The sequence below is a fragment of the Amblyraja radiata genome, chromosome 12 (assembly GCF_010909765.2).
Source record: "Amblyraja radiata isolate CabotCenter1 chromosome 12, sAmbRad1.1.pri, whole genome shotgun sequence".
Taxonomy (NCBI): Eukaryota; Metazoa; Chordata; class Chondrichthyes; order Rajiformes; family Rajidae; genus Amblyraja; species Amblyraja radiata.
The window spans coordinates 59,787,482-59,811,142 of NC_045967.1; the positions used below are offsets into that span (position 1 = coordinate 59,787,482).

Genomic DNA, 23,661 nt, shown 5'->3' on the forward strand with positions numbered 1-23,661 from the left:
GACTTTCATATGAAGAAAGACTGGATAGAATCGGCTAGTACACGCTAGAATTCAGAAGATTGAGGGGGGATCTTATAGAAACTTACAAAATTCTTAAGGGGTTGGACAGGCTAGATGCAGGAAGATATTCCCAATGTTGGGGAAGTCCAGAACTAGGGGGTCACAGTTTAAGGATAAGACCTTTTAGGACCGAGATGAGAAAATCATTTTTTACACAGATAGTGGTGAATCTGTGGAATTCTCTGCCACTGAAGGTAGTTGAGGCCAGTTCATTGGCTATATTTAAGAGGGAGTTAGATGTGGCCCTTGTGGCTAAAGGGATCAGGGGGTATGGAGAGAAGGCAGGGATGGGATACTGAGTTGGATGATCAGCCATGATCATATCGAATGGCGGTGCAGGCTCGAAGGCCCGAATGGCCTACTCCTGCACCTATTTTCTATGTTTCTATGTTCTCATGTAAGACTGAAGATGTTAGATCTGTATTCTTTGGAGACTGGAAGAAGAGGTCGTCTTTTTGAAACATTCGAGATCCTTGGAGGTTTGACTAGATGTTGATATGGTTTCATTGGTGAGAGCTTGTTGAACGCGGTGGCAACGTCACACTGAGTCTCCCCGGGAGAGTTATCTTCTGTTCTCCGGCGGGTTGGTGCGCTTAAGGTGTTTGCAGTGAATTGGTTGTGAAGATTACAGCAGTGACAACAGCTTTTAAAATAATTCATCAACTGTGAAATAATTTGGAACTTAATGAAGATGTGAAAGATGATATTTATTTTCCATTCGCGCATCCGCGATGACTTGCAGCAACTCAGTAGCGAATTCGTTATTGTGGATGACCAGGATCAGTGGCAAATGCAACTTTCACCAATCTCTGGGCATTGTCCACAAGTTCATCCAGTGCGTCGGTCAGCAGCTTGTAGGTCATTCCAAATGACGATACTGCCCCGAAGACGGAGCCAATTATTGGTATAAAGTTAAGGGCCATTTCCACCGCTGAAACAGCAACAATACTGGAACGCAACAACATTTGTTTCACAAACTCCTCGTTTATTTCACCCACCAGTGGGGTTCTCACTTCTGCTTTCAGAAATTCCACAGGTTTCATTGAGACATTGGCCAGTCTCTGAAGGGAGGCATCATCTAGGCCGAGACTTTTGCGGAAATCTATTATTGCAGCGACTAGTATCCCGAGGTCAACGGCGACAGACAATCCGGGAACAGGCACCGCTCCCACTGCTCCTGAGAATATTGCCCACATCCAGACACGTTTCTTCAACTGGGCTCGTTTCGGCTCCACAATCTTCACCGTTGTGCTTGGAAGCGACATCAATAAAACATCTTTTTTTATTCCATCGAGACTTTTTAAAAGCGTTTTCTTTAACCGAGAAAAATCAAACTCATTTAGGTAAAGGCTTGATATCAGGAAAATAATGGGTTCTGAAATCCCCGCTTCCATCAAACCGCTTCCTATTTCTTGTTTCAGCTTATCAAGTTCCCTCATTCTGTCAACATCTATACCCTGATTTGTAAAAACTGGAAAGTCAATGTCAATTTGACTTCGTACGAAGTAGAACTTCTTCTTCATGCTTGCAATCTCCTTGGCGGCCTTTGCATCGTTTTCGGTGAATCGATCATTTGAGATTATTATGAAAAATTCGTATGTAGTAAATTCCATTTTACTCACGTAATCCTTCATTGGAAACTTTGTTGTTCCAAATCCCGGCATGTCCCACAAGCAAACATTAGGGAAGGTGGGATGTTTGTATGGAGTTCACTCCTTTGTAGTTTCAGTGATCCCGGTTGTAGCTGCACCCTCATCGCAGCCCCGCAGCCCCCTCATGGCGTTGATGAAGGTGGATTTCCCTGCACCTACTTCTCCTGTCACAGCGATGTTAAGCTCTGCATTTTTCATATCGTTCAATTTCTTCACGATCTGTGCCGCAAACTTGCTCAGCCCATCCTGATCATATGTAGTCCGCAGTTCATTGATTTCTTGCTGACTGAAGTATGCAGATTGTGAAGATGAAGCCATTGTATCTCTGCGGAAAGAAATGAACATATTGTATTTTTAATACATCTCCAAATGTGTATTTCATGAGACACAGAAGCAAAATCACAGTCACGTGTTTGTGATCAAAGCTGAGATCACTGGACCTGAATGTCCCACTTCACAGAAATAGCGGGATACACTGGGCTGAAGATTCAATGAACCGGTCACTCATTAACACTCCTTCCCATTCCCACACTGACCTTTCTGTCCTAGGTCTCCTCCATTGTCAGTGTGAGGCTAAACACAAATTGGAGGAACAGCAACTTTTATCATCTCCATTTCTTTTATCATCGTGACTTTTTTGCATACCCTTCATTCAATGTTCTTTATCTCACTACATCATCGTCTTTTTCTCTCGTTTTTACTTTTCCCTGTGTAGTCTGAAGAAGGGCCTCGACCCGAAACGTCACCCATTCCTTCTCTCCAGAGATGCTGCCTGTCCCGCTGAGTTACTCCAGCTTTCTGTGTCTATCTTCGGTTTAAACCATCATCTGCAGTTCACAGTCACTATGAAAGATTACTGATCACTTTTCCCCCATCCATTCATACTTTCAATTGTGTTCACTTTGTGTAACATGAACTTCGTTGTGCTTTGTGGATAAAGAATATGAATCATTCAGGGTAGGTATACAGGGTCATGCAGGCTAGCGTTGGTATTTAATGTAGAGTTGGCCAATCTCATTGTTCCTTTCAGGAGGTTTTCACTCAAGGAGTGAATGGGCTGACGTGTGTTTACACTGCGGGTAAACGGGAGGCTGGATTTCTGTTCTGAGGATGAGACAGAAAGACAGTGTTGTCAGAAAGAAAATGTCAGGGTTGGAAAAGTTTCAAAGCATTCCTGAAGAAATGCAACTATCTCTCTCTGAAACCAGCGAATCACTAGCCCAGCCTACTCAAAGCGGAGAGGGGGGCGTTAGGGACCACATTGTAAGCCCTGTGACAATATACGGGGTCACGCATGGCCCAGTCTGAGTGTTGATAGGGGTGCGCCATCTTACAAACTCCCACACACCAGTCGGCTGCCCCTGTGGACGAGACATTGGTTCCCACATTGAAGTTCCTGAACCCAGTAATCTTTGATCCTGACGTATCTCGAAGAAAAAGCAAATAGCTGTGAGCCAGAAAGATGATAACTCCCACAGGTAGGCGGAGTCTAAAACCTGAAGTCATTTTCTGCACGGTCTGTAATGATGTGTTACATAGAAACATAGAAAATAGGTGCAGGAGTAGGCCATTCGGCCCATCGAGCCTGCACCGCCATTCAATATGATCATGGCTGATCATCCAACTTAGTATCCTGTACCTGCCTTCTCCCCATACCCTCTAATCCCTTTAGCCACAAGGGCCACATCTAACTCCCTCTTAAATATAGCCAATTAACTGGCTTCAACTACCTTCTGTGGCAGAGAATTCCAGAGATTCACCACTCTCTGCATGAAAAATGTTTTTCTCATCTCGGTCCTAAAAGATTTTCCCTTTATCCTTAAACTGTGACCCCTTGTTCTGGACTTCCCCAACATCGGGAACAATCTTCCTGCATCTAGCCTGTCCAACCCCTTAAGAATTTTGTAAGTTTCAAGAAGACCCCCCCCCCCCCCTCAATCTTCTAAATTCTAGCGAGTACAAGCCGAGTCTATCCAGTCTTTCTTCATATGAAAGTCCTGACATCCCAGGAATCAGTCTGGTGAACCTTCTCTATACTCCCTCTATGGCAAGAATGTCCTTCCTCAGATTAGGAGACCAAAAACTGTACGCAATACTCCAGGTGTGGTCTCACCAAGACCCTGTACAACTGCAGTAGAACCACCCTGCTTCTATACTCAAATCATAGAAACATAGACATAGAAATTAGGTGCAGGAGTAGGCCATTCGGCCCTTCGAGCCTGCACCGCCATTCAATATGATCATGGCTGATCATCCAACTCAGTATCCCGTACCTGCCTTCTCTCCATACCCTCTGATCCCCTTAGCCACAAGGGCCACATCTCACTCCCTCTTAAATATAGCCAATGAACTGGCCTCGACTACCCTCTGTGGCAGAGAGTTCCAGAGATTCACCACTCTCTGTGTAAAAAAAGTTCTTCTCATCTCGGTTTTAAAGGATTTCCCCCTTATCCTTAAGCTGTGACCCCTTGTCCTGGACTTCCCCAACATCGGGAGCAATCTTCCTGCATCTAGCCTGTCCAACCCCTTAAGAATTTTGTAAGTTTCTATAAGATCCCCTCTCAATCTCCTAAATTCTAGAGAGTATAAACCAAGCCTATCCAGTCTTTCTTCATAAGACAGTCCTGACTTCCCAGGAATCAGTCTGGTGAACCTTCTCTGCACTCCCTCTATGGCAATAATGTCCTTCCTCAGATTTGGAGACCAAAACTGTACGTAATACTCCAGGTGTGGTCTCACCAAGACCCTGTACAACTGCAGTAGAACCTCCCTGCTCCTATACTCAAATCCTTTTGCTATGAAAGCTAACATACCATTCGCTTTCTTCACTGCCTGCTGCACCTGCGTGCCTACTTTCAATAACTGGTGTACCATGACACCCAGGTCTCGCTGCATCTCCCCTTTTGCTAGTCGGCCACCATTTAGATAATAGTCTGCTTTCCTGTTTTTCCCACCAAAATGGATAACCTCACATTTATCCACATTATACTGCATCTGCCAAACATTTGCCCACTCACCCAGCCTATCCAAGTCACCTTGCAGTCTCCTAGCATCCTCCTCACAGCTAACACTGCCCCCCAGCTTAGTGTCATCCGCAAACTTGGAGATATTGCCTTCAATTCCCTCATCCAGATCATTAATATATATTGTAAATAGCTGGGGTCCCAGCACTGAGCCTTGCGGTACCCCACTAGTCACTGCCTGCCATTGTGAAAAGGACCCGTTTACTCCTACACTTTGCTTCCTGTTTGCCAGCCAGTTCTCTATCCACATCAATACTGAACCCCCAATGCCGTGTGCTTTAAGTTTGTATACTAATATCTTATGTGGGACCTTGTCGAAAGCCTTCTGGAAGTCCAGATACACCACATCCACTGGTTCTCCCCTATCCACGCTACTAGTTACATCCTCGAAAAATTCTATAAGATTCGTCAGACATGATTTACCTTTCGTAAATCCATGCTGACTTTTTCCGGCAGATTATTTATGTCTTCCTTAGTGAAGACGGAACCAAAGTAGTTATTCAATTGGTCTGCCATATCCTTGTTCCCCATGATCAACTCAACTGTTTCTGACTGCAAGGGACCTACATTTGTTTTAACTAATCTCTTTCTTTTCACATATCTATAAAAACTTTTGCAGTCAGTTTTTATGTTCCCTGCCAGTTTTCTTTCATAATCTATTTTTCCTTTCCTAATTAAGCCCTTTGTCCTCCTCTGCTGGTCTCTGAATTTCTCCCAGTCCTCCGGTATGCTACTTTTTCTGGCTAATTTGTACGCATCATCCTTCGCTTTGATACTATCCCTGATTTCCCTTGTTATCCACGGATGCACTACCTTCCCTGATTTATTCTTTTGCCAAACTGGGATGAACAATTTTTGTGGTTCATCCATGCAGTCTTTAAATGTCTTCCATTGCATATCCACCGTCAACCCTTTTAGAATCAATTGCCAGTCAATCTTGGCCAATTCAAGTCTCATACCCTCAAAGTTACCTTTCTTTAAGTTCAGAACCATTGTTTCTGAATTAACATTGTCACTCTCCATCCTAATGAAGAACTCAACCATATTATGATCACTCTTGCCCAAGGGGGCACGTACAACAAGACTGCTAACTAACCCTTCCTCATTACTCAATACCCAGTCTAAAATAGCCTGCTCTCTCGTTGGTTCCTCTACATGTTGATTTAGATAACTATCCCGCATACAGTCCAAGAAATCCTCTTCCTCAGCACCCCTGCCAATTTGATTCACCCAATCTATATGTAGATTGAAGTCACCCATTATAACTGTTTTGCAATAGTCGCACGCATTTCTAATTTCCTGTTTGATACCATCTCTAACTTCACTACTACTGTTAGGTGGCCTGTACACAACACCCACCAGCGTTTTCTGCCCCTTAGTGTTTCGCAGCTCTACCCATACCGATTCCACATCCTCCAAATTAATGTCCTTCCTTTCCATTGCGTTAATCTCCTCTCTAATCAGCAACGCTACCCCACCTCCTTTTCCTTTCTATCTATCCCTCGTGAATATTGAATATCCCTGGGTGTTCAGCTCCCAGCCTTGGTCACCCTGGAGCCATGTCTCCGTGATCCCAACTATATCATAGTCATTAATAGCTATCTGCACATTCAACTCATCCACCTTATTACGAATGCTCCTTGCATTGAGACACAAAGCCTTCAGGCTCGTTTTTACAACACTCTTACCCCTTATACAATTATGTTGAAAAGTGGCCCTTTTTGATTTTTGCCCTGATTTTGTCTGCCTGCCACTTTTACATTTCACCTTGTTACCTATTGCTTCTACCCTCATTTTACACCCCTCTGTCTCTACGCTCACACATTTAAGAAACCCTTTCCCTTTAACTCCATCCTCCACTATCCCATTCGACACCCCACCCCCCTTATTCAGTTTATCCTTTTGCTATGAATGCTAACATACCATTCGCTTTCTTCACTGCCTGCTGCACCTGCATGCCTACTTTGAATGACTGGTGTACCATGACACCCTGGTCTCGTTGCATCTCCCCTTTTCCTAATCGTCCACCATTCAGGTAATAGTCTACTTTCATGTTTTTGCCACCAAAGTGGATATCCTCACATTTATCCACATTATACTGCATCTACCATGCATTTGCCCACTCACGCAGCCTATCCAAGTCATCTTGCAGCCTCCTAGCATCCTCCTCACAGCTAACACTGCCCCCCCAGCTTTGTGTCATCCGCAAACTTGGAGATGTTGCATTCAATTCCCTCGTCCAAATCATTAATATATATTGTAAATAGCTGGGGTCCCAGCACTGAGCCTTGCGGTACCCCACTAGTCACTGCCTGCCATTGTGAAAAATGACCCATTTACTCCTACTCTTTGCTTCCTGTCTGCCAGCCAGTTCTCTATCCACATCAATACTGAACCCCCAATACTGTGTATTTTAAGTTTGTATTTTAGGACCTTGTCGAAAGCCTTCTGAAAGTCCAGATATAACACATCCACTGGTTCTCCCTTAACCACTATACTAGTTACATCCTCAAAAAAAATCTATAAGAGATCGTCAGACATGATTTACCTTTCGTAAATCCATGCTGACTTTGTCCAATGATTTCACCACTTTCCAAATGTGCTGCTATCCCATCTTTAATAACTGACTCTAGCAGTTTCCCCACTACCGATGCTAGACTAACTGGTCTGTAATTCCCCGTTTTCACTCTCCCTCCCTTTTTAAAAAGTGGTGTTACATTAGCATTAGTGTTACTGTCTCCTTTAAACTGAGAAGTTCCCTGATGTAATTGAACATCAAACAGCCATGACGGGGACAGTACAGGAACAGGCACTTCGGTCTTCAAAGATATGCAATATCGTATATGATTTTTCCATCCAGTGAAAAACGTTCTGATTGTCTACCGTTTCTAGGGCTCTCATATTCCCATCTATCAGGGTATCGTGAAATACTGAAGCCATTTCAACATGTTGGTAGAATGGAGCGGCTGGGCTTGTATACTCTGGAATTTAGGATGAGAGTGTGTTTTATTGATAATCTTATAAATTTATAAGATTATCAATATATATTATTAAGGGTTTGGACACGCTAGAGGCAGGAAACATGTTCCCGATGTTGGGGGAGTCCAGAACCAGGGGCCACAGTTTAAGAATAAGGGGTAAGCCATTCAGAACGGAGATGAGGAAAAGCTTTTTCACACACAGACAATAGACAATAGACAATAGGTGCAGGAGGAGGCCATTTGGCCCTTCCAGCCAGCACCGCCATTTAATGTCATCATGGCTGATCATCCCCAATCAGTACCCCGTTCCTGCCTTCTCCCCATATTCCCTGACTCCGCTATTTTTAAGAGCCCTATCTAGCTCTCTCTTGAAAGCATCCAGATTCACCACTCTCTGTGAGAAAAAGTGTTTCCTCGTCTCCGTTCTAAATGGCTTACTTCTTATTCTTAAACTGTGTCCCCTGGTTCTGGACTACCCCAATATCGGGAACATGTTTCCTACCTCTAGTGTGTCCAAGCCCTTAACAATCTTATATGTTTCTAAGATATCCTCTCATCCTTCTAAACTCTAGACTGTACAAGCCCAGCTGCTCCATTCTCTCAGCATATGACAGTCCGCCATCCCGGGAATAAACCCTGTAAACCTAAGGTGCACTCCCTCAATAGCAAGAATGTCCTTCCTCAAATTAGGGGACCAAAACTGCACACAATACTCCAGGTGTGGTCTCACTAGGGCTCAGTACAACTGCAGAAGGACCTCTTTACTCCTCTATTCGAATCCTCTTGTTATAAAGGCCAACATGCCATTCGCTTTCTTCACTGCCTGTTGTACCTGCATGCTTACTTTCATAGACTTATGAACCCCTAGATCCCGTTGTCCTTCCCATTTTCCCAATTTGTCGCCATTTAGATAGTAATCTGAGTTGTGAGTCTGTGGGATTATCTGCCTCAGAGGGCGGTGGAGGCTGGTTCTCTGGATACTTTCAAGATAGAGCTAGATAGGGCTCTTAAAGATAGCGGAGTCAGGGTATATGGGGAGAAGGCAGGAACGGGGTACTGATTGGGGATGATCTGCCATGATCACATTGAATGGCGGTGCTGGCTCGAAGGGCCAAATGGCCTCCTCCTGCACCTATTGTCTATACTCTATTGTCTATTAAAATCTCCACGGGGCAGACAGGAGCAGGGTGGAATACTCTTCAATTGTCTGGACTTTCTCAGGACATCATCTCGGATAAATCAGTCCTCTTGACTGGCATCCAGGCATTACTATAAGCACCGATTCTCCGCACCACTTGGCCACAGTGTATCCCTGCGGCAAAGGACACTGCACTCATCCAGGACACTTGAAACATTTCACCCCATTGCCTGGAAGACACGAGAGACTGCAGATGTTGGAATCGATGGCGAAACGCAAAGTAACTCAGCGGGTCAGGCAGAATCTGGTCATAGTCAGGGGGGCAGATGACAGATTCCTGACATCCCAACGGGATTATTGGAAGAAATCCACACACTCCGCGTGCAGGAACATTATGTTATAAAAGATGCATTTTCTCAATGTTCTCTATCTATTTTCATCTCCTTCATTGCGTCCAATATCCGCAATGGCGCAGAGTGAGAGCGACCCTGAGGCTGGCCGTTACAAGTTCAGCATTATGAGCGCCATCCCTCTATTCGTTTCCTTAGCAGACGTACTAAATTGATTTAATTCTACCTGCTCCATTAGTTAATTCCCAACAATTCACCCCAGATCTCCTTTACATTTGTCCCCTCTCGCCCCAAACCAGTGCCTCTAATTCTAGACTCTCCTGCCGTGCCAAGAAGACTCAGTCCTTCCTTTGTATCTATGCGGCGAATAATGTTATAACCCTCCAGCAGGTCTTCACTCAGCCTTCTGCACCCCAGTAAGAATCTGCAGACTATCCAAATTCTTCATAACAGAGCTATCCATTTCATTGGATTCTGTCGCATCCAATCTGCACTCTCTCCAATAATATCAAATCCTTGGAGGGAAGGAATTTGCGACGTTTCGGGTCGAGACCTTTCTTCAGACTGATGTCAGGGGAGGGGGCAGGCAAAGAAAGAAAGTGGACGGAGACAGTGGGATTAGTGGGAGGACTGGGAAGAGGGGGGGGGGAGGTAAGAAAAAGCAAGGGCTACCGGAAGTCAGAGAAGTCAATAGACAATAGACAATAGGTGCAGGAGTAGGCCATTCAGTCCTTCGAGCCAGCACCGCCATTCAGTGATCATGGCTGATCATCCCCAATCAGTACCCCGTTCCTGCCTTCTCCACATATCCCCTGATTCCACTATCTTTAAGAGCCCGATCTAGCTCTCTCTTGAAAGTATCCGGAGAACCGGCCTCCAGCGCCCTCTGAGGCAGAGAATTCCACAGACTCACAACTCGCTGTTAACATTCATACCGCTGGCTGTAAACTACCCAAGCGAAATTGAGGTTCTGTTTCTCCAATTTGCGCTGGGCCTCACTTAGACAAAGGTCAGATTGGGAATGGGATGGGTAGTTGAAGTGCTGAGCCACCGGGCGATCAGGTTGGTTAAGACGGATTGAGCGGTGTGTTCAGTGAAATGGTCGCCAAGCCTGTGCTTGGTCTCACCGATATACAGGGGCCAATACCTGCAACAGCGGATACAGTAGACGAGGTTGGAGGAGGTGCAGGTGAACCTCTGCCTCACCTGGAAAAACAGTTTGGGTCCTTGGGTGGAGTTGAGGGGGGAGGTAAACGAACAGGTGTTGCATCTCCTGCGGTTGCAGGGTAAATACCTGGGGAGGGGGCGATTTGGGTGGGAAGGGACGAGTTGACCAGGGAGTTTCGGAGGAAACGGTCTTTGCGGAAAGCAGACAGGGGTGGAGATGGGAAAATGAAGCCAGTAGTGGGATCCCGTTGGAGGTGGCGAAAACATCGGAGGATTATGTGCTGTATGCGACGGCTGATGGGGTGGACAGTGAGGACAAGGGGGACTCTGTCATTGTTACGAGAGGCGGGAGGGGGAGTAAGATCAAGGTTGCAGGAGATGCAGGAGACCCTAGTAAGAGCCTCATCTATAATGGAAGAGGTGAACCCCTGTTCTTTAAAGAATGAGGATATCTCCAATGTATGAAACACCTCATCCTGGGTGCAATGCGGTGTCGACAGAGGAATTGGGAGTAGGGGATAGAGTCTTTACATGAAGAAGGGTGGGAAGAAGTGTAGTCAATATAGCTGTGGGAGTCAGAAGTTTAGTTGTAGATGTCGGTCAATAGTCTGTTTCCTGTGATGGAGACGGTCGGGAGATGTCGGAGAACAATCCGTGTTCCAGGCGTACACTGGCCCTTTCCCCGAACCCTACCTCTGCTACATTGATGACTGCATTGGTGCCACCTCCTGCACCCCTGCAGAACTCACTGACTTCATCTATTTCACCACTAATTTCTGTCCTGCACTCAAATTCACCTGGACCATTTCCGACATCTCCCTACCGTTTCTAGATCTCACCATCTCCATCACAGGAAACAGACCATTGACCGACATCTACTATAAACCTACTGACTCCCACAGGTCTATTGACTACACTTCTTCCCACCCTTCTTCTCCCGCTGGGCCAGCACTTCAACTCCCCTCCCATTCATAATCTGACCTTTCTGTCCTGGGCCTCCTCTACTGTCAGAGTGAGGCCCACCGCAGATTGGAGGAACAACACCTTATATTTTGCTTGGACAGCTTACACTCCCACAGTATGAATGTTGACGTCAAAAGGGCTTTTGGGCTTCATCAGACAGAGTATTGTACAGATGTTGGGAAGTCTTGGCGCAGTTATATAAGAAGTTGGTAAAGCAGCATTTAGAGTATTGTGTTCAGTTGTGGGAACCATGTTATAGAAAATATGTTGAGGAAGGAACTGCAGATGCTGGTTTAATCTGAATATAGACACAAAAAGCTAGAGTAACAACGGGACAGGCAGCATCTCTGGAGAGAAGGAATGGGTGACGTTTCGGGTCGAGATCCTTCAGAATAAAAGTCACGGGAAAGGGAAACGAGAGACGGAGACGGTGATGTGGAGAGATATAGAACAATGAATGAAAGATATGCAAAAAGTTACAACGATGAAAGAAACAGAGCATTGCTAGCTGTTTGCTGGTGAGAATGAAAACCTGCTATGACTTGGTGGGAGAGAGATGGAGAGAGAGGGAATGCAGGGGTAGCCTGAAGTGCGAGAAATCAATATCTATACCCCGGGTTGTAAGCTGCCCAAACAAAATATGAGATGCGGTTTCTCGAATTTGCATTTAGCCTCAGTCTGACAATGGAGGAGGAATAGGACAGAAAGATCTGTGTGGGAATGGGAAAGAGAATTAAAGCGTTTAACAACCGGGAGTTCAGGTTGATTCAAGCAGGCTGAGTGAAGGTGTTCAGCAAAACGATCGCCCAGTCTGCGTTTGGTCTCGCCGATGTATCTCGCCGGTCCACATGCATGGCAGATGCAGTATAATATAGATAAATGTGAGGTTATTCACTTTGGCGGCAAAAACAATGGGGCAGATTATTATCTCAATGGGGTTACGTTAGGTAAGGGGGAGGTACAGCGAGACCTGGGCGTCCTTGTACACCGGTCACTGAAAGTTGGCGTGCAGGTACAGCAGGCAGCGAAGAAAGCGAATGTCAATTCTTTGGAGCGCAGGAGGATGAGGGGTGATCTTGGATAGCAGTAAAATGATTGGTCCAAGTCAGCATGGATTTATGAAAGGGAAATCCTGCTTGACTAATCTTCTGGAATTTTTTGAGAATGTGACAAGTAAAATGGATGAAGGGGAGCCAGTGGATGTAGTGTATCTAGACTTTCAGCAAGATTTTCATAAGGACCCACACAGAAGATTAGTGGGCAAAATTAAGCACATGGTATTGGGGGTAGGGTGTTGACATGGATAGAAAATTGGTTGGCAGACAGGAAACAAAGAGTGTGAATAAACTGGTCCCTGTCCGAATGGCAGGCAGTGGTGAGTGGATTGACGCAAGGCTCGGTGCTGGGGCCGCAACTATTTACAATATATATATTAATGATATAGATGAAGGGATTAAAAGTAACACAGCAAATTTGCAGATGACACGAAGCTGGTTGGCAGTTTGAACTGCGAAGAGGATGCTAGGAGGTTGCAGGGTGTCATGGGCAGGTTGAGTGAGTGGGCGAATGCGTGGCAGGTGCAGTAAAATATAGATAAATGTGAGGTTATCCACTTTGGCGGCAAAAACAAGAAGTCAGATTATTATCTGAATAGTGTCAGATTAGGAAAAAGGGAAGTGCAACGAGACCTGGGTGTCCTTGTACACCAGTCACTGAAAGTAGACATGCAGGTACAGCAGGCAGTGAAGAAAGCGAATGGCATGTTGGCCTTCATAACAAGAGGATTTGAAGATGGGGTACTGTGTGCAGATTTGGTGTAAGTGGTCCTTACATGAGGGAAGGGACAAACGGCCTCCTCCTGCATCTATTTTCGATGTTTCTATCTAGTGGATGTGTATAAAGTTATGAGTGGAATAGATTGGGAGACACACTGAATCACTTGCCCAGAGAATGGGAATCGAGAACCAGAGGACATGGGTTTAAGGTGAACGGGGAAAGATTTAATAGTAATCCGAGAGTTACCGATTTCTCACAAAGGGTAGTGGGTTTATGGAACGAGCTGCCGGAGGAAGTAGTTGAGGCAGGGGATATTTTAACATTTAAGAAACATTAAGACAGGTACATGGATATGACAGGGTTTAGAGGAACATGGGCCAAACGCAGACAGGTGGGACCAGTGTATATGGGACATGTTGGGTGGTTTGTGCAAGTCTGGCTGAAGGGCCTGTTTCCGCGCTGTACGACTTTATGTCTTATGTCTTATGTTGCAGAGTAGGCGGGAGCGGGGGTTGGGGGGAGGTTAAGGGGGTGGGGCGACATGACATACGAAACATACTTCATACACCAAGAGAGAACACAAATGTAGAGCTTGTGAATCTATTATTCCCTTACTGAATAATAGATAGATCAATATCTGCTGATGGACCACAGAGAGTGTCCGATCGGGATGCATCAGAGGTTGGTTTGGGAACAGCTCAGCCCAAGACCGCAATAATTTAGGGAGAGCAGTTGATGTAGCTCAGTCCATCACACAGAACAGCTGCACTATCAAGGACCACTTACACCGAGACAGACAATGAGACTCAACAAGACGACTGTGAAACTGGTACGACTTGGGTGGAGGAAGGATGGAGAGAGAGGGAATGGAAGGGTTCATTGAAGTTAGAGAAATCAATATTCATACCGCTGGAGTGTAAGCTGCCCACTCGAAATATGAGATGCTGTTCCTCCAATTTGCTTTTTGCCTCACTCTGACAATGGAGGAGGCTTAGGACAGAAAAGTCAGTGTGGGAATGAGAAAGGGAATTAAAGTGATTGGCAACCGTGAGATCAGGTAGTTCCAGGCGGACTGGACGAAGGTGCCACAAGGTTCCAGATCACCGCTACTTACAGCGTCATCAAAACGTTGCCACAAATCCCATTTGTTTTCGATTGCCATCACTTTACAAATATGACCTGGTCCTTAACACAACGTGGCTCAGCTTCAACCCGTAACACTGGCACAGTGTAAACACCCCGCTTCCCGCTTTAGTCGCTTATTACCGTTTGGTCAATTGTCTGAAAATACTTCCGTTCACAACAGGTCGTGAATCATTCCAGTTTGATCATACCGTGTTTTCCATTACAACATATCCACGTTACCTGCAGGAGAGCGAGGAGTCGCGGAGATCTGGGCTTGTGGTCAGCTTCTGCCTTGCTGGAGTTCAGATGACGGGGCATCTCCGAGTCAACATGCAGGTACAGCAGGCAGTGAAGAAAGTTGGGTTAATCTCTCAACCCAACAAATCTACGCGACTGTAGGGTGTGAGTTAACAGTCATTAGCTGTTGATGATTAGAATATAGACAATGCTGAATATGCTGGAGAAACTCAGAGGGTGAGGCAGATCGGTAGGTCCAGGCGGAGGAAAGAGGCAACGTTTCGGGTCGAGACACTTCTTCCTTAATGGGAGGAGTCAAATGAAAAGTTGTTGAGGGTGGAGCAGCTCCGCTAGGTGGACGAGAGTATCGGTGGACGGGGATTGGTTGGTTCTGTGATTAGAATGGTGTCTGTCACGTAATGCTATTAGCAAACACAAAACTAGCTGATATAACAGCACACAGAACTATATGTTTCACATTGAACTTTATTTAAACAGCCCTCACTGGACTTTACCTTACTCTAAACATTATTCCCTCATCATATATCTGTGCACTGTGGACGTGTTGATTGTAATCATGTATTGCCGTTCTGCTGACTGGATAGCCAATGCGCTTGTGCTGATTTAAACAAGCTGACAGCGGTTAGATTGTCAGAACACAGTCGGGTCATTATCAGCCGCTGGAAACAGAATGAACACATTCCTCCATGGCCATTATTCCAGCTCTCAGTACTGCCCGCAGAGTGAACAGCTTCACAGTTACGGCCCTGTCAACCCATCCCCTAATCCTACAGTTTTGAACTGGATCGCCTCTCCAAATCCCAGTCAATATGGGCTCAGTTTCTCGTTGAACAGGCCAGTCATTCTGGGAATCCACCTCAAGAGTCAAGAGAGTTTTATTGTCATGTGTCCCAGATAGGACAATGAAAACCTTGCTTGCTGCAGCACAACAGAATATGTAAACATAATACAGAACATAATAATGTTCAGTGTGTCTATATATTGTAGACCATATACATACACAATAGATAAACAGATAAAGTGCAATAGGCTGTTTTAGTTCAGAGTTTGTTTAATGTCGAGTGTAATAGCCAGATGGCTGTGGGGAAGTAGCTGTTCCTGAACCTGAATGTTCCAGATTTCAAGCTCCTGTACCTTCTTCCCGATGGCAACGGAGAGATGAGTGTGTAGCCAGGATGGTGTGGGTCTTTGATGATGCTGGCAGCCTTTTTGAGGCAGCGACTGTGATAGATCCCCTCGATGGTAGGGAGGTCAGAGCCGATGATGGACTGGGCAGTGGTCACAACCTTCTACAATCTTTTCCGCTCATGGATGTTCAAGTTACCGAACTAGGCCACGATGCAACCAGTCAGTATGCTCTCTACTGTGCACCTGTAGAAGACTCCCGCATCCCGTCTCCCAGGCCATCTGTGCTGTGTGGTTTATGGAAACCGCAGCAAAACACAGAGCTCCAGGTTTGGGTCTGTTAAAGAAAACTTTAAAACACAACACAAATATCTGGCAAGACAGTTGCTCAACAAACAAAGATTAATCTGCTCCTTATTTACAGACTTTCCTTTTGATGTTCCGTTTACCACAGCAAGCACCTGAGGAATTTCCTTCTTCCCAAATGGTTTTACAATACTCACAGACCATCCACCTCCGGGAAATACAGAACAATAAACCCAACTGAACGTCACCCCATTAGAGCTCAAAGATAGCAGAGTGAAGGGATATGGGGAGAAGGCAGGAACGGGGTACTGATTGTGGATGATCAGCCATGATCACATTGAATGGCGGTGCTGGATCGAAGGGCCGAATGGCCTCCTCCTGCACCTATTGCCTATTTTCTATTATTGTCTATTACAGCTAAGCAAATGTCATGTTACCCTTTCGAATTTAGAAAGAGTTGAGCGGTAACCAGGTGCAAAGGGTGGAGTGCTTTGTTCTTATCCAGAGAGAATTCGCTGGTCAGATCTTGTACTTTCATATTATGGAATGAGTTGGCCCGAGGAAGTGTGGTGGCGGGAACAATTGCAACAATAATGGGGCATTTGGGCCGGTAGATGAATACGAGATGTTTAGAAGGATGTGGGAACAACACACATATACGGAGCTGTTCATGTGTTGTATTGTTCCGTGATCTATGGGCAGTTTGGAAAATACGTTATCTTATCAACGCCTGGATCATGACGAGAAACACAACTATCATAATATAGGGAATAGGGATAGGCACTGGGCTGGGATAGGCACTAGGCTGAGATAGCAGGTGGTTATAGTACAAGGCACACCTAGCTGCAGTAAAGATTAAAAAAAATAACCAGGCTGAGGGATATAAATGATGAGATAAGAAACATCACCCTTTGAACCAATTTACAAGACAACTTGGAAAATGTGTTACTAATTAAGAGGGAAAATAAAGTTGAAGGTTGATCGCTGATCCTTTCAAAAATGTAAAATCTGAATGCAACCCATTGTGTCGCAAGAATATAGAGAATATAAAAAGGCTGTGTTTCCATGTATATGCTGTTAAGGCCTTGAATTAACAACACTGTTTGAGAAGGTCACCCCTGCTCTACGAGATTGACTTTGTGCGCTGCTCGACGCAGGTCAAACATACAATCCCCTCCAACTGCGCCCATCCCAGCCCTTCTCCCAACCCCTCCCAGTGCGGGTCAGTATCGGGAACTCCTTGGGGGCTGGGAACAAGGGGTGGTTGCTTCAGGCACCTGGGTTTTCAAAGAGGAGGCGACAAGCGGGAAAAGACGTTAGCAGGAGCTCTGATGAAGGAACGCGATGTAGCAGTGACAACAATCCAGTGATCAGCTTCAGGATCATAGAAACATAGAAAATAGGTGCAGGAGTAGGCCATTCGGCCCTTCGAGCCTGCACCGCAATTCAACATGATCATGGCTGATCATCCAACTCAGTATCCTGTACCTGCCTTCTCTCCATACCCCCTGATCCCTTTAGCCACAAGGGCCACATCTAACTCCATCTTAAATATAGCCAATGAACTGGCCTCAACTACCTTCTGTGGCAGAGAATTCCAGAAATTCACCACTCTCTGTGTGAAAAATGTTTTTCTCATCTCGGCCCTAAAGGAATTCCCCCTTATCCTTAAACTGTGACCCCTTGTTCTGGACTTCCCCAACATCGGGAACAATCTTCCTGCATCTAGCCTGTCCAACCTCTTAAGAATTTTGTAAGTTTCGATAAGATCCCCCCTCAATCTTCTAAATTCTATCGTGTACAAGCCGAGTCTATCCAGTCTTTCTTCATATGAAAGTCCTGCCATCCCAGGAATCAGTCTGGTGAACCTTCTCTGTACTCCCTCTATGGCAAGAATGTCTTTCCTCAGATTAGGAGACCAAAACTGTACGCAACGGATCATCACTGATGATGGAAACTCTGGAAATTATGTTTTTAAATGGGCAATTTGTAACATGTTGCACCCAACAGCTTCCATACTGGGGAGCGAGAGGGGGAGGGGGAGGGGGGGGGTGGGGGGGGGGGGGGGGGGGGGGAGGGGGAGGCCAACATAGTGGATGTAACTTAAAGGTCGTGTGAGAAGAGACGATAAACTATTCATTATAGAAAGACTATTTTCTAAATGGAGGGAGATTTAATATAATGGAGGCGCAAAGCGATTGTGGATTGCTGATGTTGGATCACAAACTGATGATTTCGCAGGATGAGTCACCAGTAAGGAAGACAAATGCAATGTTAGCATTAATTTAGAGAGAGACAGAGGCAGAGAGAGGGGGGGTGGGGTCAGAAAATGAGAGGGGGCGGGTGATAGATGGAGGGACGGACAGAGAGGGAGGCAAGAGGGAGATAGAGAGTGAGAGAGGGGAGAGAACGTGGAGAGGGGAGAGAAAGGAGTGTGTTTTGAGCGTGGAACTGTGTTGCAATAAATAATATCGTGAAGGAGGGAAGGGGATTCTCGACGTTGCGGATAGAACCCGTTCATCAAGACTAGGAATGGAGAGGGGAGGAGCCCGGTGTAAAGAGGAAAGGAGGGTGAGAACGGGACGGCAGATTATTGGTTGATGGAGAGGCATGGAGGGCGATGGGCAGATGGAGCCACGTTGGGAGAAAGTCTGGATCTGGGAGTCAGGTCGATGATAGATAGTAACAGACCAAATCGTCAGAGGGAAGCAGGTGGAGGAAGTGACGGGAATTTGTCGACAGCTCTGAAGATTACCAGCAGGAATGAAAAAGAGGGGGTCTGGTGAAAAGTGTGGGTGGTAGACGGATAGAAGCACGGGGGAGAGGAGAATGGAAACGGGTGATGAATACAGCAGATATTGGAGAAGAGACTAAAGTAGTAGCGTTGTAGGTGAATCGGAAGGCCAAGATGGGAAGAACACAAGAGATAATATCAGGTGTTGTTCCTTTAGTTTGCTTTGGGCCTCACCCGGGCAATGCATGGACAGGTCGATGTGGGAAATAGGAAGATAAGTTCAACACGGCTTATACCGGGAGCTGGCGATGCTGACAGACCCCAGTTTCTCTACTCAGTCGACACCTCTGCGCTTGGTCACATAGACGTAGGGGAGTCCTAGAGACAGATGGCCATACCGCACTAAAACAGGCCATTCGACCCAACTCGGGGACTGTATCCAAGCTAGTCCCTTTTGCCAGCGCCCAGCTCACATCGCTCTAAACCTTTCCTAACCACCTACTTGCCCCAATGACGTTAGTGTTCGTGCACCTTGCCTCAATTACTTCATCTGGCAACTCGTTCCATATATCCGCCAACCTCTCCAGTCTGGTTGGACAGGCTAGATGCAGGAAGATTGCTCCCGATGTTGGGGAAGTCCAGGACAAGGGGTCACAGCTTAAGGATAAGGGGGAAATCCTTTAAAACCGAGATGAGAAGAACTTTTTTTCACACAGAGAGTGGTGAATCTCTGGAACTCTCTGCCACAGAGGGTAGTCGAGTCCAGTTCATTGGCTATATTTAAGAGGGAGTTAGATGTGGCCCTTGTGGCTAAGGGGATCAGAGGGTATGGAGAGAAGGCAGGTACGGGATACTGAGTTGGATGATCAGCCATGATCATATTGAGTGGCGGTGCAGGCTCGAAGGGCCGAATGGCCTACTCCTGCACCTAATTTCTATGTTTCTATGTTTCTATGTCTGTAGAAGCGTCTCGACCCGAAACGTCATCCAATCCATCTCTCCAGAGATGATGCCTGTCCCGCTGAGTTACAGCTCTGTGTCTCGCTCTCTGTGAAAACATTGCCTCTCGGGTTCCTATTGAATCTTGCCCCTCTTGTACCTGGACCATTTAGTTCATGATTTCTCCTAACCTGGGACAAATACTCAGTGTGTTCACCCTATTCCCCTCATGAAGTTGGAAGTTCACCCCCTCCACCTTCCATTCGGCCCATTAAGTCTACTCAGCCATTCAATCATGGCTGATCTATCTCTCCCCCCTAACCCCATTCTCATGCCTTCTCCCCATAACCCCTCACTCCCGCACTAATGGAGAATCGGTCAGTCTCCACCATAACAAATTCCGCTGACTTGGCTTCCACTTCCGTCTGTGGCAATGAATTCCATAGATTCACCACCGTCCGACAAAATAAATTCCTCCTCATCTCCCCAACGGAACATCCTTTAATTCTGAGGCTGTGACCACTGATCCTAGACCCTCCCACCCATGGAAACATCCTCTCCACCTCTATCCAGGTCTTTCATTTTTCCAATCAGGGGGTATTAGATATGGGAAGAGGTTGAACGGAATTGGATTGTTTTCTCTGGAATGCCGGCGATTGCAGTGGGACCTGGGAGCTGTATATAATATTACAAGGGGCATAGACAGGGGAGACAGTCAGAACCTTTTAACCAGGACGGGAATATCATACACTCGATGGCATAGCTTTAAAGTGAGACGAGACTAAGTGGGACCCGTTGGGTCCCATTCTCACACAGGAGGCCTGGTCCCCCAACGCAATATTCCACCTCTCCACCATTCCAATATTCAACCACTCACGCATAGCCCCCAACTGCGCAGACGCGGCTGACGGGTTCCCGTCGTGAGGCCCCTGATCTCCCCTCACCCCCCCCCCCCCACTCTGCCCCTTGCCCTTACCCCCAAGCACTGACTCCATCCACCCACAGACCACCCCCCCCACCATCCACCATCCACTCTCCGGCAGCGCAGCCTTTCCCTCCCATTGGGTTCCCATTGTGACATAGAACACGCAGGTATTACTGCGCAGGCGCAGCTGACGGCACGGCAAGTGGAAAAGGAGATTTATTAAAGCTTAAAATGTGAAGAACTTAAATTATAACAGCAATTTAAACGTTAAAGAGGAGATTTATTCGGTCCATTCTTTCTTGTTGCATCTCTTGTTGCGTTCTGCAGCCGGGTTTGGGGGTCGGCTTCAGGCGGGGGCTGTTGTGGTTTGGTGGGGGGAGCGTCCTGCAGCCTGCGGCGGGACACGGCTTCAGGCAGTGGCCAGTTGTGGTGGGGGGGGGGGGGCTTTCTGGAGGGCTAGTATGGGTCTTGTGGGCCGAATGGACTGATTTCCAGAGGGCTTGTATGGACATTGTGAGCCGATTGGATTCTTGGACTCACAGTTCACTCACTCACGGTTGGTGGGCTCACAGTTCACTCACTGATGGCTGGTAGGCTCTTCTCTAGCTTCCTCTGGCAGCCCTACCCTCTGAGTGAGAGAGAGGGAGAGAGGGAAGGAAGGGGGGGGGGGGGGGGAGACAGAGGGAGGGAGGGAGGGAGGGGGAGAGAAGAGTATTACCTGAACAAGTGGTGAAACCTCCAACAAACTGTTCATGCCCAACCCCTTCCCTTCACAACCCATGGAATTATACCGGTGCCCAAGTATACCGGTACCCAAGAAGAGTAAGGTGACGTGCCTCAATGACTATCGACCAGTGGCACTAACGCCGGTGGTGATGAAGTGCTTTGAGAGGTTGATCATGGAGCAAATCAACTCCTACCTCGACAAAAACATGGACCCACTGCAGTTCGCGTACCGCCACAACAGATCAACGGTGGATGCAATCTCGCTGGCCCTCCACTCCGCACTGGACCACTTGGACAACAAAAACTCATATGTCAGGCTGTTATTCATTGATTACAGCTCACCATTTAACACAATCATCCCCTCCAAACTGGTTACCAAACTCGCAGAACTGGGTCTCTGCGCATCCCTCTGCAACTGGATCCTCGACTTCCTCGTCCACAGACCACAGTCTGTGGTGGAAATGTGTCAGCCTCGATAACAATCAGCATGGGAGCACCTCAAGGCTGCGTGCTCAGCCCCCTGCTGTACTCACTCTATGCCCATGACTGCGTAGCGAACCACAGTGCGAACTCCATCATCAAGTTCGCTGACGACACCACTATTGTGGGGCGTATCACTGATGGGGATGAATCAGAGTACAGAAGAGAGATCGAGCAACTGTCCATATGGTGCCAGCGCAATAACCTGGCCCTCAGGTTATGCAACGAGACCTGGGTGTCATGGTACACCAGTCATTAAAAGTAGGCATGCAGGTGCAGCAGGCAGTGAAGAAGGCGAATGGTATGTTAGCATTCATAGCAAAAGGATTTGAGTATAGGAGCGGGGAGGTTCTACTGCAGTTGTACAGGGTCTTGGTGAGATCACACCTGGAGTATTGCGTACAGTTTTGGTCTCCTAATCCGAGGAAAGACATTCTTGCCATAGAGGGAGCACAGAGAAGGTTCACCAGACTGATTCCTGGGATGTCAGGACTTTCATATGAAGAAAGACTGGATAGACTCGGCTCGTACTCGCTAGAATTTAGAAGATTGAGGGGGGATCTTATAGAAACTTACAAAATTCTTAAGGGGTTGGACAGGCTAGATGCAGGAAGATTGTTCCCGATGCTGGGGAAGTCCAGAACAAGGGGTCACAGTTTAAGGATAAGGGGGAAATCTTTTAGGACCGAGATGAGGAAAAGTTTTTTCACACAGAGAGTGGTGAATCTCTGGAACTCTCTGCCGCAGAAGGTAGTTGAGGCCAGTTCATTGGCTATATTTAAGAGGGAGTTAGATGTGGCCCTTGTGGCTAAAGGGATCAGGGGGTATGGAGAGAAGGCAGGAACAGGATACTGAGTTGGATGATCAGCCATGATCATATTGAATGGCGGTTCAGGCTCGAAGGGCCGAATGGCCTACTCCTGCACCTATTTTCTATGTTTCTATGTTTCTATGTTTCAACACGAGCAAAACCAAGGAACTGATTGTGGACTTTGGAAGGAGTAGGATGGGGACCCACAGCCCCATTTATATCAACGGGTCGATGGTTGAAAGGGTCAAGAACTTCAAATTCCTTGGCGTGCACATCTCTGAAGATCTTTCCTGGTCCGAGAACACTGATGCAATTATCAAAAAAGCTCATCAGCGCCTCTACTTCCTGAGATGATTACGGAGAGTCGGATTGTCAAGGAAGACTCTCTCTAACTTCTTCAGGTGCACAGTAGAGAGCATGCTGACCGGTTGCATCGTTTTGGCAATTTGAGCGCCCTGGAGAGGAAAAGACTACAAAAAGTAGTAAACACTGCCCAGTCCATCATCGGCTCTGACCTTCCTTCCATCAAGGGGATTTATCGCAGTCGCTGCCTCAAAAAGGCTGGCAGTATCATCAAAAACCCACACCATCCTGGCCACACACTCATCTCCCTGCTACCTTCAGGTAGAAGGTACAGGAGCCTGAAGACTGCAACAACCAGGTTCAGGAATAGCTACTTCCCCACAGCCATCAGGCTATTAAACCTGGCTCGGACAAAACTCTGATTATTAATAACCACTTTCTGTTATTTGCACTTTACCAGTTTATTTATTCATGTGTGTATATATTTATATTATGGTATATGGACACATTTATCTGTTTTGTAGTAAATGCCTACTATTTTCTATGTGCTGAAACAAAGCAAGAATTTCATTGTCCTATACAGGGACACATGACAATAAACTCACTTGAACTTGAACTTGAATCAGATGGCCAATGATCATCTGCTCCTCTAGACCACAGCCTGCTGTCCTCTCCTCTTGACCTCACCACTCCCCTTCCAATCGGCAACTGTGGTACGAGACCCCTCCATCCCACCCCGCCATCCTTGTCCATTCCACTCAGCAAGAGACCAAACTGGAGACAGGGATCTGAGGAAGGGCAGGAAGAACAATGAAGTCT

General features: G+C 46.6%; 1 protein-coding gene and 1 long non-coding RNA gene across 2 annotated transcripts; both read right to left on the reverse strand.

Moving 5' to 3' along the window:
- Nucleotides 1-821: 821 nt before the first annotated feature.
- LOC116979325 (interferon-inducible GTPase 5-like) lies at nt 822-1,724 on the reverse strand. Its single transcript, XM_033030932.1, has one exon. The coding sequence runs from the start codon at nt 1,722-1,724 to the stop codon at nt 822-824; it is 903 nt and encodes a 300-aa protein (XP_032886823.1).
- A 184-nt stretch (nt 1,725-1,908) lies between these two features.
- On the reverse strand, nt 1,909-14,776 carry LOC116979269. The gene is made up of 2 exons (XR_004413660.1): nt 14,476-14,776; nt 1,909-2,037 (listed from the first exon to the last, which is right to left on the reverse strand). It is a non-coding gene; the product is annotated as an uncharacterized LOC116979269 (long non-coding RNA).
- Nucleotides 14,777-23,661: the final 8,885 nt, after the last annotated feature.

Coding starts and splice junctions, on each gene's coding strand:
- LOC116979325 (XM_033030932.1), bottom strand. CDS start 1,724: ATGCCGGGATTTGGAACAACAAAGTTTCCAATGAAGGATTACGTGAGT.